Source organism: Lepidothrix coronata, unplaced genomic scaffold (genome assembly GCF_001604755.1).
Source record: "Lepidothrix coronata isolate B3197 unplaced genomic scaffold, Lepidothrix_coronata-1.0 Scaffold170, whole genome shotgun sequence".
Lineage (NCBI taxonomy): Eukaryota > Metazoa > Chordata > Aves > Passeriformes > Pipridae > Lepidothrix > Lepidothrix coronata.
In genome coordinates, this window is record NW_016690350.1 from 1,047,066 (window position 1) to 1,062,447 (window position 15,382).

At 41.2% G+C, this 15,382-nt stretch overlaps 1 protein-coding gene across 2 annotated transcripts in view; it reads right to left on the bottom strand.

Moving 5' to 3' along the window:
- The window catches only part of PDZRN3 (PDZ domain containing ring finger 3), a 136,765-nt gene that overhangs the window by 12,889 nt on the left and 108,494 nt on the right, over window positions 1–15,382 (bottom strand). For both annotated transcript variants that reach the window (XM_017829884.1, XM_017829885.1), the window contains 2 exons: window positions 3,109–3,362; window positions 819–906 (listed from right to left, as the gene is read on the bottom strand). In XM_017829884.1, coding sequence (XP_017685373.1) covers window positions 819–906; window positions 3,109–3,362 — 342 coding nt within the window. The remainder of the gene's footprint in view (window positions 1–818; window positions 907–3,108; window positions 3,363–15,382) is intronic.

The window sequence follows — 15,382 nt, forward strand, 5'->3', positions numbered from 1 at the left end:
TAAGGGTAAACTATTCACTTGATATCTTGGATAGATTAGCTGGGTCAGACATAGCTGGCAGTGTTTATAAGTATTGGGATATTTTACTGCTATTTATTGCAAATGATTAAAACCACTTCACTGGGTCAGTACTGCTTAAGTATCTTGCAGAACTACGGCCCACAATTTATGTGCTGTGCTCTGAATGGCTGGGAGCAAGTTATTTAAGCATGAGAAAACTGAAGATGAACTTCTGATGGGATATACAAGTGCTAAAAGCAAAAGTGACTTTTAAAGATTTGGCAGGAAAATGGACTTGCATACTTTAGTGACTGGTTCAACTTTTATTATCTGTAATTTCATATATATACATATGTCACTTTTAAGTAATGAAAAAGGGAGGGACAGCTTAGTATAGTGGCAAATCTATCCTGGTCTTGTCTTGTAAACTTAACATATTCTAAACTGTATGATCAAGAACATCTGTTTCTCAGCTGGGGAATATTTAAGAGAAACTCACACATTTTTGCTGTGGTTATGTGGAACAGGTCCTGCCACTCAGCAGAGTCTTTCAGAAAGCCTAAATCAGCACAGTTACACAGAATTTAATTAATGGAATCAATGACTTCATTATTTATGGTAATTTGTTGGCTGAAGATCATCAGTCCCTGGCTCACAGTTCAATGAACTGCTAAAGGTACCAGCAAGGTTTGCAGCTGCAAAGTCACCAGTGAGCAATGTTATCCCAAATATCTGCTTTGAAATGTCTTTTCACTTTATGTGCAATACAAGGACCAAGACGTGCACATGCTAAACTATCAGTAAATCAGAGCAAGTACCTCTAATTCCAGCTCATCCCGGTCCATTTCTTGATGCATTCCTCCCATGTAGTCGTTTGGATCATAGTATTCATGCACTGATGGATGGCTGGAAAAAAAAAAAAAGGTATGTTTTAGGACAGCACTCAGTGCTCTAATGAGCATGTTAATGCATTCCAAGCTTGTAAGGAGCAATCATGACCATGATGGACTAATCACCACACCAAGGAGTTGCATGTGCTCAATTCTAAATGCTACACCATCTAGACCACTAAGTGTTTTAAACAAAAATTATATGTATTGCAAGAGGACAGCCTGCTGCTTTTTACAGCTTTAGCTCTCCCACACTTTCACTGTCTATACTTTGGAAGTTCAAGCAGTGTGATGCTCTTGTGATCACTGTTTTCTGTGCTGGAATTCTTTTCTGCAGTGAAAGTAAACTCCCTTTAATTCTCTGTTAACTAGATACCTCTCTGAGGCTATTTATGTAACAGCATCTGCTAATTGGCTAAAATACCCAAGTTGTTAGAGGCAGGGTAGATTAATCTGGATGGGATTTGGAGAAGTTAGAGGAAGCATTAGGAAAAATGACTGTTTGCTTGCACATGCTGGGTGACAGGATACTGGAACAGCTGCCTGCCTGCTCTCACATGTCGGGATAGCCACGAGATGGGCTGTGTGGGGAAGACCAACATCTCCAGCTCTGAGCAAGGATGCTGCTAATGCCAGGAGTTTGTATCTGTCTCATGATTAAGGAGCATTATGAAGTTGATAGGGCTGAGCTGGAAGAATGCAGGCATGTTGCAACCTAAATCATAGAATTACAGTTTGGTTTGGCTTGAAAGGGACGTTAAAGATCATCTACTTTCAACCCCCATGCCATAGGCAGGAACACACACCTTCCACTAGACCAGACTGCTCAAAGCCCCATCCAACATGGCCTTGAACACTTTCAGGGATGGGCATCCACCACCTCTTTGGGAAACCCGTTTCATGGCTTCACTCCCCTCACAGAGAAGATTTTAATCCTAAATGAATCAGGAATTAATATTTGCCATTTTCCTAATGTAACTGGTTTTGAAGTTGGCAAGTTGCAGGTACTGAAAATCCCTCTTGCAGATGTGGCTGGGGATGTGCAGGGTCAGGGCTCTAAGAATAACCATGTCCTCTCCACAGTGCTCTAAGCTCCGCTGTTTGTTCGCTGCAAGAAAGCTCAAATACAGGCTTTTGTCAAATATTTCCACTAAATGGTGCTGCTGTGCTTGGATTTTCAATGGGCTGGGAACAGGTGGCCATGCTGGAATATCTGCTGGAACCATCTTTCAAGTATCAGCAGAGTCACGAAAGGAACAGACACTGCACACAGAATCCCAGTTCCTGCCTGAATGTGGGAATGTTAACGTGCCATGAAAGTCACTGAGGAGCAGCACAGCATCAGTGCCTGTTTGCAGCCAAACCCTATTTCCTAGGAGTGCTGACAGGGATGTCTAGAGAGGTGCACTGGGGTGGGGTGTGTGTGTATTGATGGATAATTCCCCTCCCAGAGTGGTCCTGCACACCAGTCCTGCCTCTCACTGTGTGCAGGATCACCCCAAAGCCAGGTACTGCTGTGCCTTGACCACATCAGCCTCCGACACACAGCAACTGAGACAGTCAGAAGCCTTTCTGTCCCTTGTTCCCTGTGGAGATGCGTGGCAGGATGACAGGCAATTTGCAGGGGTTCCTGGGGGAGCTGTTTTCCTCTCGAACAGCATGTGAGGGCGGGGGGCGTGTGCGCCAGGAGATAATTGTCATTTGTATTTGTAAGTACAAAAGCATCAAATTACCATTAACAATAATTAAAATTTGATTCTAAGACATCCTTGACAACACTGGTAAGTAATTTTAGCCCTAGAAAACAACTTATTTGAGTAACAGCGCTGCAGGGTTATAATAAAGTAATTAATACGCTGGAACAGAATGTAGCGGCTCTTAGCATTACACAATTTATGGCAGCCATAAAAAATAAAGTTAAAACATAAGCAACCCAAAGAGGCAGTGAGAGGAATTACAAAATGCAATAACTTTATCCATCAAATGCCAGCAAAAAAAATGAGCTTTATGAGGCCATGTTGTGACTCAGTGGCATTACTCATGTGAGTAATGGCTTGCTAATGTGAAGGAAAAATGAAAATGCTGTGAGTTATGGCTGAATGGTTGTATGGATCCTGGCTGCTCCTGGGAGCACACATTCACCAGCAAGTGAAGGTGAGTTTGTGAACTATAGTAAGGAACACAAGGATTTTTCAAGGGCTTCACAACTGTGACTTACTCTTCAGGCAGGAGGTACGGGTCCAGCACGGAGACGGGAGGGGTGGGAGAGCCCATCTTGCTCAGAGCCATGATGTGTTCGAAGGTGATGTCTGTCTGGGTGCCCACATCCACCAGCTGGGAGTCATGAGCAGGAGGGAAGGCCTTGGAGCGCGGGGTCCTCCTCAGCACCTGCACCACGATGGGCTCCTTGGCTGTTTTGAAAGCCTCCACCGCCTGCTCGTGCGTGGCCTTGGACAAATCCTTCCCATTGACCTGCAGGAGAGAGGCACCGTCAGCGAGGGCAGGATGCCCTTGTTGGCTTGGGCTGCTTATCTACAAGTCTCAGCTTCCAACTCAAGGTATCTGCAGCCAGTGCTAAGAATGATTTCTGCACTGTTGTGCATCTCTCATTTCCCCCTTTCACTACAGTAACTTTACAAATCCTCTGCTCTGTTTTTTGTTTTGATAAGATTTTACCAGGCCTGCTCTTTGAGCTGAATTACAAGCCAGCATCCCATTTGTTTCTTGCAGATTAGAAATCCCTCATCCCTTGTTCAAATAGAACAAGTTATTCATTCTCCTGTAATTTTTCTAGTTTTTGTTTGTTTTTTTTTAGTCTTGTAACCTTTTTGCTGAACAGAACTGAAATTACAATACTATGTTTTTGTGTCTGATAAACAATTGTTCAGATGAAAGATGATGGTGGTACTCAGTCACTGCAATAAGAACCCTCCATTTTAGGGTAGTGAACAGAAATAATACTAAACATGCCAGGCCTTGGAAGATGGGGGTCTGAGAAGAAAATTAGGACACAGGTCCCTCCCATCCCAAAGGAGTAATCTTTTGTTCACAGGAGCAAGCCCAAAATGAGACATTCAGTTCCATACACAGATTCAAATCTTTGGCAATCAGGTGTCATTCCTGATCCAGAGAAAGGCCTTGAGCCCTCCCAGATCACTGTGGCTTTGCATTTAGCTCACACTTCCTTCCTTCCTCGCATGGTTTCTAATGAATCCTTCCCTAAGTCTACCAGGGGCAGTGAAAGAGATGAGCTCATATTTGTCAGAGTTTTCATAGAGCTGCCAAACCACAATTCTCATTTTGAGAAATTTTAATGTTTCTGTGTCTCTCTGACTGCAAGATTTGTAATTTTAAGAGAGCTAAACACAATGAACAGCGCGGAACAAACTCCAAAAGGAGTTCAGTCCTGTGTTTAAAGGACTGAATATATGTTTACTTCTTGCTGTTTCCAGCCTTAAATGGAGATCTGGTTTGTTTGTTGAGAAGTCTGAAAATCCAAAAACTCTATGGGCTTACATGCAAAAAAATATGTTACAGACATGGTGGGAACCACTGGTAACTCTAGTTTTTATCTCTTCTAACCTGCAAACTGTTGGCAATTTAATACAGGTGGAAGCAAATAAAACCAAACAATTACAGAGAAGCTGCCCAGAGTAACTTGTTTGTGCAAGCTGATAGTGAAATTACAATCCTAGAGCATCAAGCTATGCTGGATTTGTTACCATGTTCTTTGGACTGGGACAAGTGTTGGCTGGCACAGAGATAAACTGCAATCTGAGATGCTACTGGCACTGACAGTGAGAGCCCCTGTGGTATCAGTCCTTCTCATCAATTCTTTATTTCACATCATTCATCCCTGGGAGGGTGGGGAGGCCCTGGCACAGGTTGCCCAGAGCAGCTGTGGCTGCCCCATCCCTGGAAGTGTCCAAGGCCAGGCTGGACGGGGCTTGGAGCAACCTGGGCTGGTGGAAGGTGTCCCTGCCCATGGCAGGGGGTGGGATGAGATGGTCTTTAATGTCCCTTCAACCCAAACCATCCTGTGATTAAGGACCATACTTTGCCTATATATCTTTATGAATGATGCCTTACACTGTACTCTTCCCAGTCAGACACTGTGCACTTGATAATCTGTATTATTGTATCCATAACCACCGGTGTGAGTCTCACAGTGGCAATGATTGCTTTCTGCACAGAAAAGTAACATATTTTTTCCGAGGCATAAAAATAATGAATTGCCTTGATTGGACACAGTTACTGTAGCCTCAGGTGCTACTGGTGGCTGCTGCTTTGTCATTTAATCATTTTGTACATGTCTGAAACGTGCACTAATGTGGTGACTCTGCCACATTAACTTCTTGAATATGATTGAAAACTCTAAAATACATGTCCAGATTCTCTCATCTTTACTTGTATCACACTGCCCTTAGTTCACACTGTGCAGTGCCACGTTTAGTCTCATTAAAGTAAGTGGGGCACTGAATGAGTAACATTACTCAGCCAGTAACTAAATTTAGCCCATACTTAACATATTGCCCACAGCAAAAAGCTGGGTGCTAATAAAGAGGGTTAGCTCGAGTGCAGAATAGATTGAAAAGGCTAAATTCCTGCTGAATTACCTTGTGCACATAACACTTCTTAGGCTGTCATCTTTGGTTTATCTTAGAGGGGTGATGACACCAGGTTTTTTGTTAAGCCAGCTGAGAGTGGAAGGTGTTAGCATTTATGTTACAGAAACACTTGCACAGCACAGCACTGCTCACAGTAACACACAGCATGTAAAGTTTGGCCTGGTCAAATTAAATATCATTAACTTGCCCAATTGAGCAGATTACTTTAAAAGAGTTTGTACAGCTGTAAAATTCAGTTCAGCGTAATGTTTTCTCTGGAAAAAAAGGAAATGCTGATTACGGTTTGAGTTTTATTATTCACTGCAAATTAAACGTTGCACGTTTTACTGTGTGCATCCTATTTTTTTTTTAACAACTAAATGCAACAAGCAATCAAAAGAAAAGAATCTAAATTGCAGTATGTAGCGTTTTTCAGAAATGTGCTCAGAATAACTCCTGAACAGGAAACTATTCATATGAGATGCTTTCTACATCTTTATGGTAAAACCTGGCAAAATCCCGCAAAGGACAGATTTCCAGTTTATTCCCAAAATTACAACGAACTTGGATCACAGTTTAGTACAGGCCTGCATTTTAGTTTAGGTTCCTTAGGGCACTTTATTTATGCAAACCCATGGACTGGCATCCTCTTTGTGCTCTCCTATGTAATTGTTACATAAATAACCATAACTTTAAAGACAGGTTGATGTCATGCAGGGAACAGGCGGTAGTTGGACTCTATCATAAATTGTTGCTACAGGAATTATTTCCAAGTAGTTTCCCGACTATGTTTTCTGCAGGCTGATAAATGCCATAAAAAAGAAGTGCTGCACAGCCAGGCAGAAGGACACAGAACCAGATTTTAGAACTGGGGAGAAGAGCCAGCAAAATTTCAATGTAAACCCTCTCCTCCTGCAAAGGGGACCTTGTGTAGAAAAGGTTTGTGACCTCTGGTTGGTAAATTAATAACTCTAAAAGCAGATCTATATTTGATGTGAATACAATTTTAAATCATGGGTTTGGTACGATGGCAATGATTACAGTACTCACTGAACTCCTGTTATTATGGGTTTCTTAACCCACTGCTAAGATATGGCTGGGGATTTTGTCTCTAAAATTAGTAATTCTATGAACTATGGCAGCACCCACATCATATCAGGCAAACAGCTCTCTGGACAGTGGCTGTCACATGATGAATGGTCTTGGGGTCAGCCCATGGATCCCATACAAGAGACTGATTCCAAACTCCAGCTGAGTGGAATACTTTTAGCCCTGCAGGTTCCCGTTGTGAGCAGCAGCCTTGGCCACTGGTGGCTGCTGACCTGTGAGGTGTGGTCAGAACTGCACTAACAGAGTAAGACTTGATGGGCTGCACGGACATCACTATTAACCATTTAGAACCTGAATGTGGAACAATGGAGGAATATGCAATGATGCAAAAATATGCTTTAAAGTGGTTCACAGCAGGGAATTACACTGTCTGAACCTGACTCCTAAAAACCTGCAGTAACTGCCACATTATGTGGTAAATATGGAGCAGTAAATAGTTTGTAATTACTTTTTTTCAGTATTTTCCATCCCACCACACAAATAATACAATTTTCCATTGAAGGACATGAGGATGGGAGAGCTAAATATTTGGATAATAAAAAGCAGTAATTCTCAAGTCTGCTTATGTATAACAGAGATAAATTGCTTTTTGGTCTAGAAAAAGTAGCAGGTAGCAGCAGAAAAATCACGTGGAAGAAAAATACACTGGGATCATCTCAATGGTTTGATTTCTGGGGTCTGTGTACAGTCAGTACTCGTGGCTAATCCTGAGCCTAGCAAATGAGTGATAGTAAGATGTTTACTTTCTATATTGAAAATTTGTCACAATTGACAAACAATTACTGCCAGTGCTTAAAAGCCAATAAATGTATCTGTACAGCCTTGCTTTGTTAAAAAAAGGTGCCTTTATATTTGTAGACTTTATTCCTAATGCTGCTGAATTGTGCTCAGCAATTTTTTTCCTTATAGTTACATCTGAAATAACACAGAAAAAAAATTCATGCATATGAATGCTTCAGAAGACTGCCAAAAACTACAAATATGCATAATTTCTTAGGAAAATGCCATGTGACAGAGACAATGGGATCTTTCATGGCACAAAAGATGGATAAATTAACTTGTCTGAAATGGTGAAATGCTTAGCTTTTGGACCTTCTTAGCATTGGGAATATACTGAATATGGAGAAAGCTGTAGTTAAACTGCAGTGTCTGGACTTAAAACTGAGCTGAATGGACCCTGATGAAATCTGTGGTGGAGCCAGACAGTAGGTTTAGCCACTGCATGAGACATGGAGATAAATACTCTGAATTAAGGCCAGACAGTAAACAAGGAAGGTATACTTCACTTTTTAAATAGAAACTATGTAATGATTATGAAATAGAATTATATTTATAGTATTTTTAATTTATAGTATATACTGTATGTTATATTCTTCTGCACACAAGCAGGTTGCAGAGAGGATGCCACTAAAATCTACATTGTAAAGGCAACGAGAAATCTATAGATAAACACGGCATAATCCTGTCAGGGAGGTTTGTGTCTCCTGGAAGTTTTCCTTTAATACTTGGAATACAAATAAAACAGTCACCTGAGCTCAATTTGATGCTCACTAAAGTGCCTGGGAGTTTTGCCTTTGCAAAGCCTCAGTTCAGGCTCTGACTGGGAGATGCATCAACAGCAAAGTGAGATGTTAGGGAGCAGAGCGTGCCATTGGCATTCCATTGGCATGGCCAAACTGGGATACTGGCATGGAAAATGCTGTCATGGTCAATTAAGGCAACGTATGATTGTATATTTGTATTTGAGAAAAGGGGATGATGATAGTAGAAAGTAGATAAGAGACAAGAGATAAGAAAGTAGAACAGACAGAAACCCAAATGGATGGTCCCACCAAAGAGATACATGGAAATGGTGTCTTAAACTCTCTCATTAATTGCTATCTCCAGGAAGTAAACAGTGAGAAAAAGAGACAGGAATTAATAAAAAGAAAAAAAAAAGAAAATAACCAATATGCTGTATCTGACCCCAAATGGATGCAGCAGATGGACTTCACTGTTGAACCCTAAACATGAGGTGGAACTGCTGAGGAACATCCCATGACAGTTTAGGAGGTGTGAACACAACAAATACAGTGCGACCATACTTTAGGATTCAACTTCTAAGAATGTCAAAGGCTGGAAATGTTTGAGTGCTACCTCAGAGATAAAAGAATATGGGCAGTAGGATGTTGTGGGATGTAGTGATGGGAAGACCCAAGTGCCTTCTTGAGTCTGTTCTCAAATCTCTCTCAAGTTGGGAACTACATGTTAAGTAGCATTTCAGATGCCACAGTAGCCATGGTCACTGGAAAGGGGGAATGAACACATCAGTGATGATTTGTGATCAGTGATGTCCTTGTCAACAAGGAGAAAAGGAAAAAAAAAAAACCCAGGAAAAATCCTCATGTCTCTTTAGGCATGTAAAGAATCTGCACTGCTTTGCTAGGACGTGGCTTTCCATACAATTTTCCGGTGCTGCAAGTGTGTAAGGTATTGGATATACAACGGCTCCTCTCAGTGTCAGAGCTGTGTGAGGCATTTGGCATCCTTCCTGTTGACATCTCCCTCTTCCTCTATTAATTCTGGGTATGCCACAGCGAAATACCTTTTGCAAGGACCGATTTTCTCATGTTTTATACCTTACATATGTGCTATTACCTTAACAATTATTCTGCTGAGAGGTTTGGGATCCTCCAGCAATTCCTGAGCCAACTGCCACTGTTAAGATGTTAGATTTCCAGCCAAATCATCCTGAGGTCAGAATTGGCACAGGGTTGGGAGGCTGGAGCCCTCCAGCCTTCACGCTGTGAGGACAAGGCTGGACCTCCTGTGAAATCAGTGGGAGTTTGCAGCCAAGACTGGGCTGACAGAATTGTTCTCTGTTACTAGAAAACACACTCCTATTTTTATTTGAGGTATGAGGCGAGATAGTACACGGCTGTGCTATTACATAAATGTCATTTTATCAATAGCTGCTGTTTAATTATTGAGCAAGGTAAGTGATTTACATGTTTTATTTCTCTGGGAGGGTAGAGAAGACGAATTAATTGCCACTTTTTAATGGCAGGCATAAATTAGAGGCTTCCAGGTACATCAAAATATGTCACTTGTTTACAAGGACAAAATTCCCTCCTGGTTCCCACCAATTCTTACTATGTTTTCCTTCTGAAAATTTTCAGGAAACTCCACTATTGGTTCTTTCCCTGTGACAGCAGAACTTACACACCTGGGTTATATACACAAGAAAGGTTGTCCTGGAACTTATTCCCATTTTCCCACTTGCAGTGAGAGCAGGAGCACAACCAGGAGCCTCTGGGAGCCTAGAGAGGGGATGCAGGAGCACCAGGACAGGGCTGTGCTAGGAAGGGACTGGCACAAGGGAATGAGGGGAGGATGCTCAGTGAATGGAGGTGAGGAATTCAGGAAGGAGCAAACAGCATCTGCAATAGTACAGCTGAAGTAACTTTGGACACTGGCAGAAGTAGTTACTGAAAGGATGAGAAAGCCAGAAAATCCCTGTGCATGAGTTTACTGAGCGTAATTATAATTACTTAGTACTTTATTTTTGCTGAAATAGTGTTTGCTGGATGCTGGTACTACACAGAAGAAACTAGAAACGTTGCAGTAAAAGAAAATTATTTTCTTCCATCAAGTTAGACTGATTTCTGTGAGTTTAATGCCATGAATGTACAGCATTTGTATGCATTGTACAGCTTGTTGGCTCTCCTATGCCTCACAAATGTCACAGAGAAAAAACTTTTTTTTGCCTAAGAATGAGTAAGCAGCTTTTCTTTGTAGAAATTCATGCAAATCCTTGGGAAGTGCCCTATAAAAATGCTAGTTCTGTTAGACTACAGACGTCTGTGCTCCATTTAAAACACTCTTTATGGTCTGATTCACTTCTTTAGCAAGTTCTTAAGAAGTCTGCATATTAAGAAAAAGCAGCAGAACTTTAAAGATTTTTACAGAAGCTAGAGCAGCAAAAAGCCTATTTTCTAAACCCCCTTTTCCTCAGGAATTGGAGAAAGAAGGTTCGAAATATAGGTTAATTCTTCTTGCAGCTCCATTTAATCCCTCTTTTATTTCCCTCATATGTACAGTCTCCCTCTCTTTCAAAAACCCAGAAATACATTGTTTAGTAATAGACTGTTTCCATGTGTGTGCATTTCCCTTCTGCCTTGTGAGCCATCCATGACAAAATAGTTAAGACCAAGGAAAAATTCTTTTACTTAAGAGCACAGAATACATTTGTTCTCTAAACCGTTAACTTGCAAATGGAAGATCTTGGGAGAAAGGCCCTGGAAATAAAGGAATTTTTATTTTGCTTGTAATTAGCACATTTACGTATTAACAAGGCAGCACTAGTACTGTCTGCAGAATACTAAAATCTGCTGCTTTTGCCTGGGTTCTCAGGCTTTGCTCCTGTGGATCACAACTCAAAATAAAGCCACAGGGAATTTTATCGTTTGCTTCAATGAAAACACATTTAGAGCAGTGCTGGGGCTTCTGAGACTTTTGCACTTTCTCTAAAAGCAAAGTTTTGTTGGAGCCCTTTTTTCTTAAATATGCATTAATCACGTTAAATGACTTTACAGCAGGGCAGAAATACTTTTCCATATTTCTGTTTTAAAGCGATCTTTTGTGTATCTGTTCATGGTTTAACAACCCAGGTCCATCTAAAACACAGAAGTTTTCAGGCCTCCCCTTGTAATGACTCTTTCTGCCATTTCAGCAGCTTGACCCAGAGGGAGACAATCAATGGTATCTCTGAGTGAGGTACAAATGACAGCCATAAATAATCATGAATTACTAATGACTATGATTCAGCAAGTGCAATTACCCCACTTCTCACATCCCGTAGCTTTGCCCACCTCTAACACTGCCCTTCCAGCGTGGCACCTCAGGCAATGCTCTTACCCTTCTCACATGTGCTCCTCCCAAGAGGCAAAACCTATCTCTAGGGATTAATTTAGTGCAGCAAATGACAGAGTTTTATGAATGAGAACTTGTTAAAAAGCTGTGTATTCTATATCTATGCCTAAAATAACACACCATGACAGTAAACAGCATGAAAAAATTAATCTGTTTAGTTGAGGGTGCAATGTTACATGGATTCAAGCTAAATTGGAGTAACATAAGAAACCAATTGGTGTACTGAATCAGACCAGAAGTCCCCACAGACCAGCCCCTTTCTCCCACAGTGCCATGAAGAGGGTGCTTTGAGGATGGTCTAAGAGAAAGACACATTTGGAAGGAACTTTCCCCTCCTGTGGCCTTCCAGCACCTACAGCTCGCACAGTTCAGCAGAGCAACATTTAACACCATACCTCAATTAAAATCAGAGTAGCACAAGGTGGTGCACAGACCAGGCCTTCAAACAATAATTATTTCAGTAGCATATCAGACTATGCAAACACACAACAAAAGTCAGTGCTGCCTCTGGAGACGTGCTCCAAGCAAACAGACAAAAGGAATATGGTACAGATGAGAAGATGAAACACAGAACAAGTCAGTGATCTGCCTGAGGTCACATGAAAGCATCTCCTAGACACCGTGTTTAAGGCCATTCTAATTCCCAGCATTCCCATTTCTGCACTGTTGTTCACTGCTTGTAGTTTTTGAGCCCATCCTCCCATCCCCTCCTTGTGGGTCCCTTCCAACTCAGAGCATTCTGTGGTTCTGTCATTCCTCAGAGTAAATCCACGTGATCCGTGAAAATGGACAGGCCAAACATGGTTTTACACTGAATGCACAGTTACTCTTTCTGTGAAGAGAACTCTGACTTCCTAGGTGTTCCCAAGGCATCTGATGGATCTGATGGGAGGTTTGAGATATGGCAAGACCTCAGCTAAGGTGCTGTCTCAGTATAAAGCCAGGAGATATTTCAGCAATTATAAATGAAATGAAATGCCCAGTTCTGCCCAGTTCCTGTGCCAGTGGACAACGTGACCAATCACCCACTGTCCCTGTCCAGGATTATCACTCTAGGGATACAAGGAAGAAAACACTGCCATGATTCTGACCACTTGTATTTTGGATGGTGGCATCTGGCTTTTTGCCCCTGCATTAATAGGAAGCTCTCCTTCAATAATCACTGACTAAAGCAGTGAATATTGCAGTATGGTTTAAAGTTTATGCTTTAAATATTTGATATTATTTATTCTGCCCCTCACCTGTCAAATCCCTGACTTGTTACCAAGTTCAGGAGGGTCAGCTGGATCTGCTCCCATTTATCCACTGAGTCTCTGTAAGGACCAATCCCGGTGTACATGTAACTGTAGAGGTGTTCTGTCGTAGTGAAAATGAAACCTGACCTTTTGTTTCATTATTAATCAACACAACAAAGCACATTTATCAAATCAGCACTTTTTCATTACTCCATATGTTTCCTTTTTCCCAGCCCATGTCTGACATGTGACAGTAAAGCCCAGAGTGATCGTCCCTGGTGCCTTCTCCCTTGTGACTTCTTGCCACCTGCTTCATAGGATTAAACAGATGTATAAGTGTAAAGCATTACAAAACTCATCCCTTCAATCATTTATCGCTTCTAAAAAAATCCAAATAAATCCATGCTATGGCTAAGCATTTTATCTGCCCAATGTAAAGAAGAAAGGCACCATAGATTTTAGGAAGATTATAAAGCAGTAAGATATTTTGTGTGCAGAGCAGGTCAAATTATCCATTTATATCACAGGTGACATTAGGCACTTGTTTATGTTCCTTTAATGGCCAAAATATTCCTTTAACTTTACAATAAAGAGCATCTTCCAGAGAAATCCTAACAGAGGCATTGCATTATTCATCATCAAGTGATGAGGAAAATTTCAATTGCCAGTTTCTGGTAAATGTCTAATTAGGAAAGGGGACTTGTGAGCCACAGACAGGCGCCACGATCATTAAAGGGCAGTTTTCTGAAGATTATGAGTCTCCAGTCTGTCAAGCAGAGTTTTTCTACAGCTGAACTAATTTAGCAGCAGAAAACCCTGTCTAGAACAAAGCCCTTGGAATTAACATCTTGTTTAAGCAAACACATACCTACTTTGAAGTAAGTGTGATAGGTCCACAACTGTTATTGAGGTCAAGTTCAATGGTAGTGAAGTGACAGAACTTCAACACTAGTCTTAATTTCAGCTGCAGTACAGGGTGCACATACAGAGCACTTGAAGCCATACACTGTATTTCAAGTAGAGCAGTTTCCTATAATTGGCACAACCACTTTGGTCTTAACATGGAAAACTACTGAAATGTAGAGCAACTAATTCTCTGGCTGCCCAATTAAATTTGAGGGTGTGAAAAGCATATGTATAGAGGCAATTATTTCTGTTTTCCAAATCTTAGAGTTTTGATTAGAATTTTTTTTTTTTCCTGAGCTGAATGTTTATTTTGGCAAGCTTCATTTTGGCCCTGATTTAGGATAACATCATTGCTCAGTAGGTTTAAGTCTAGTTAGACTGTTTCCTTGAATCAGACTTTCTTAACGATTGATTGCTTTAGTCTTGTTTTTGCAAGTCTGAACATGTGATTGGAATTCTAATGGAGAAATGAACTGCATGGGTGATCAGCTCAGTGCAACTGGTTTTTGTGTGAGTTCTGCTGGAGAACTGGCTCCTTGCAAGTGATGCTGCTGGAAGCTGCCAATGGAACACAGCGTTGGTTTGTTCCTCATCACCACTGACCTCTCATTAGCACAGCAATTTGTATCTGACCTTGGTGCTTATATAACCTTGGCCACGTTACATCCCAGTCTAGTTTAAAAGACAGATCCAGCCTGCCCACTATTGTTTTTACCAGCACTGTCATTTTTACTTGTCCCAGGGTTGTGCCAGGCCAAGAACATGTGAGAGGCTTTCAAGTTACCGAAATGCTAAAAGGTCACTGCAACAACTGTTTATTTATATATGAACTTTAGTATTTGTGAAAGATGCCAGCTCAACAATCACAGAGCAGGAATCTTCTGACCTCGGCTCATCTGAACCAAGGGCAGTGGCAACATGAGCTTGTTTCCTGCCAGCATTTCTGCCCTTATTCTGGAGGGACAGCCTGGAGGAAGGGATTAGTCTCCACACTCACTTATTGCATGGTTTCTGAGCTGGAAGTGCCAGTTTTGATGGGTTGTTTATATGACATCTTCCCAGTGTGAGAACTGGATGAACTCCATCATCTCAAATCCCAGGAAGAAGCTCTGAGTGTTGCCCCTGCAGTTTAGAGTCATCTGTGATTTAAAATTCTATGTTTGTATCCTTGGAAATTCTTCTAGGGAAAGGTGTCCCTGACCATAGCAGAGGGTTGGAACGAGATGATCTTTAAGGTCCCTTCCAACCCAAACCATTCTGTGATGATTCTATAAAATACTGTGTTCATTTAGGAAATTATTTTGCTGTGTGCTTTCCTCCCAAAGTATGTGTAGCTTGTGCTTAATGCGAAATAGGTACTGAGAAAGTTACTTAAATTGAGAGCTTAAAAATTCTTTTTAGTTTATTTTACAAACACAAGAACTTTATCTCAGATGACTCAATCTTCTTATTTCTGCAAGTAAGTTTCCTCTAGTGGAAGTTACTTTTGGGTCCCCTTGGAATTTTCCTACAAAGGGAAAAGCCCTTATTTCTGTTACTGTTTGTGTAGAAGCTGATGACATTGAGAAAAGCACGTTGGAAAACTGGTGTGAAACATCCTCCCAATTTTCTTCCTTTCCCCTTCTCCCTCTGTTTTCACAATCTTTAAAATGTTCTGAAGAAGATCTCCACTTAACCCGAAACCCAAAATCTAGTAGCATATAATTACTGCATTTCCTATGCT